General features: G+C 33.0%; 1 protein-coding gene across 1 annotated transcript; it reads left to right on the forward strand.

Annotated features, from left to right (window-relative positions):
- Nucleotides 1-143: 143 nt before the first annotated feature.
- On the forward strand, nt 144-1,023 carry LOC112517383 (transcription repressor OFP8-like). Its single transcript, XM_025124794.1, has one exon. It carries the CDS (start codon nt 144-146, stop codon nt 999-1,001), a length of 858 nt encoding a protein of 285 aa, XP_024980562.1. The 3' UTR covers nt 1,002-1,023.
- Nucleotides 1,024-3,152: the final 2,129 nt, after the last annotated feature.

A 3,152-nucleotide genomic window follows, 5' to 3' on the forward strand; every position in this document is an offset into this window, starting at 1 on the left:
TATATATATATATATATATATATATATATATATATATATATTTCCAAATTTGTTTCTTTTTGGAATTTTCATGTGTATTTAAAGTTTTCAATTACAAAGTAAACAACACAAACATCTTCAACTTCAAAAAACTCTCTCTCCAAATGGAGAACCGCTTCAAAGTTCGAATATCCAGAATGTTTCAATCCTCCTTCAACTCTTGCCGGACTAAAAACATCTCCGACGTCGCCGATCAGCCTTTTTTCTTCCCGGAAAACCGCCATCACCGCCAACTCATCGACCTTTTCTCTCCTAAACCTCAACCTTGTAAACCCAAACACCAACTCGAAAACAACCCAAAACCCCACACTTCCCGGCCAAAAATCTCCGACAAATACACCCTTTTTCCGGCACCTACAGACACCGGAAAACCACACTCTACTTCCCTTCCTCCGCCACTGTTCTACGAAAAAACATCAAAAAACGCCAAGAAAAAGAAAGCCCATCACCGGAAAAGTACCAAAAGCCAAGATTTTTCATCAGTTACAGATAATTACTACTACGATTGTTGCAGCAGTGATGAAGAAGACGAAAGTGACGACGAAACCACTCTTTTCTCATCACGATCACTCTCCTCCGATTCATCCGTATCATTTCGCAAAAACAAAGCTCGCCGATTACCTCAGAAGAAAACCAGGAAACCGGCCGGCGGCGGTGGCGGTGGCGGCGGCGGTGGCGGTGGCCGTGGTTGCAAGAATCGAAAAGCCACAGATGTAATCCCATTAAAGGGTAAAGGGAAATTCGTGAAGGATAGTGTTGCAGTGGTGAAGAAATCGAACGACCCACATGAAGATTTTAGGGTTTCGATGTTGGAGATGATCGTTGAACGACAAATCTTTGGATCACAAGATCTTGAGAATCTTTTGCAGTGTTTTCTTTCATTGAATTGTGAAGAACATCATGGGGTTATCTTTGAGGTGTTCACTGAGATTTGGGACACTCTTTTCTCTGAATGGCTTTAAATCAGCTGTTTTTAAGCTTAATCTTGGTTAATTATTGTTATCCTAATTAAACATATAGATTATAATCAAGTGATTAATTAATTAACTCTTGTTTTTAATTCTGTTATTTAGAGGGTGTTTGGCACTGGTATAAGTTGTTTATCCAAACACTCAAAAGTGCTTATTACCGATGTCACACCAGAATAAGTCAATAAGTTGTGTTTATAAGTAATCCCAAACACCCCCTTAACCCGATCAGAATAAGTCAGTAAGTTGTGTTTATAAGTAATCCCAAACACCCCCTTAACCCGACCGTTCCTCAAATAAAACATATCTAATTATTCGAAATCATATAAAACTTCTAAATTCAAAAAAAACGGTAACGGGTTGTTCTTAAAATAAAAAAAATATCTAGTTTTTGAAATCTTATAAATCGGAAAAATCTTTAACGCATCAAAATTGTCATAACGTTTAAAAAAAGTTGACTTTTATTACACTGATTGTCTTTTTGAATTTGATACAAACGCATAACTGCTTTAATACAGTTTGTTGGTTTTTCAGTTTTAATTCAAAAAGTTCGTGTTACGGTTTTTTATAACAATTCCAAATTCAAAAAGAACAAAACAATATAGACATAGCTTTAATAGATAGTTCGTTTTTATATCAGATATGATTGTATTCGTATTTAAATATAGTTTTATCTCAAATAAAATCAGAAATTATATCTAATTGTCTATGCTTTTTATATCTAAAAAGCCATCGCACACCAGTATTTGATGATGTGAATATTTTTTTTTATTAACCTGAATATTGAACCTGTTATGCGAGCCAATTAATTCCATGACGATCATCTGTTTTGCGGGTAATCCGAAGTCACGGTATTTGAACTTTTGTGGCTACAAATGGATTTTTAGTTCTCATTGGATTTGAACCTGGAATCTTCAGACACTTTTTGAACTTTGGAGCCCAAATTCAAACCAATCAAATACTTCCTTATAATTAGTTGTAAATATAAATATTATTTTGGATTAATAATTAACTTATATAATTAAACAAAAAACCTAATTTTTAAATTCAAACAATGAAATTAAATAAATAATTTAAATAATAAAATCTATTTTTTTTTTCTCCAATTTAATGATATTTACAAGGTTTCCGTGAATTTATGGGAATTCTGCCCAAAAATTAGCAAAAGAGAAAATAAAAAGTGCTTTTTGGAAAAAGCAAAAAGTAGCTTTTATTTAATTTTCTTTAAAAGAGGTTGACAATTGGTTAACAAATTTGTACTTTTAGTTCCCACGCTCCACATATATCAATTATCATTCATTTGAGGACATTAATGAAATCAGGGATGTTCTAATTTTTTTTGGAGGTTTTGTTATATCTAAAACTTTTGTTTATATTGTATAAATGAGATGACATATGATATATGTTAAGAATAAAAATGGGTTAAACTTAAAATGATTAACAATCTGAAACTAAACCTAAACTATTACTGATTTGAACCGAAAACCAAATAAGTAATGGTTTGAACCTAAATAATTTCGGCTATAGTTTTACATAGGTCAATAAAAAAGACCCTAAACACATGTAAGTTTGGGCCCCGAAATTTTGAAAGCCCTGTTTAAAATCTCACATTTAACATGCTAAGGGACGACCCAGAATGAAACTCATGTCTTATCCGGTCATATATAGGGTTGGGTTCACGTGAGACCAGCCTGTTTTCGTGAGACCCGTTAGACCACATTTTTACACGTAACCTTCACAGCAAAAACACTGTGAAGGTTTAAAAAAAGTCGAACCTTCACAACAAAAACACTGTGAAGGTTTTAAAAAGTCACATTCACAGCATTTTGCTGTGAAGTTTCAAGTGTAAAATGTTGGTCTCACGGGTCTCACGAAAACAAACTGGTCTCACATGATCCCAAGTCGTCATATATATATATATATATATATATATATATATATATATATATATATATATTGCCATTTTTTCATTTGTGAATTGTTAATGAACCCATATCATTCGTCGACTCTATGTAATCTAATATTTCTCTCACGCATCAGTTCTATTACAAGTTATCGAACCTCTGAATCTATGTACTCTTTTTTATTTGTGATTTCGTGGTTTGGCCTTGAATCTCGAAAAAAATACAGAAATAGGCGAAATAT

The sequence above is a fragment of the Cynara cardunculus genome (assembly GCF_001531365.2).
Source record: "Cynara cardunculus var. scolymus isolate 2C chromosome LG 8, CcrdV1, whole genome shotgun sequence".
Taxonomy (NCBI): Eukaryota; Viridiplantae; Streptophyta; class Magnoliopsida; order Asterales; family Asteraceae; genus Cynara; species Cynara cardunculus.

What these genes read in the sequence shown, in the direction of transcription:
- LOC112517383 (XM_025124794.1), top strand. Translation starts at nt 144, where the DNA reads ATGGAGAACCGCTTCAAAGTTCGAATATCCAGAATGTTTCAATCCTCC.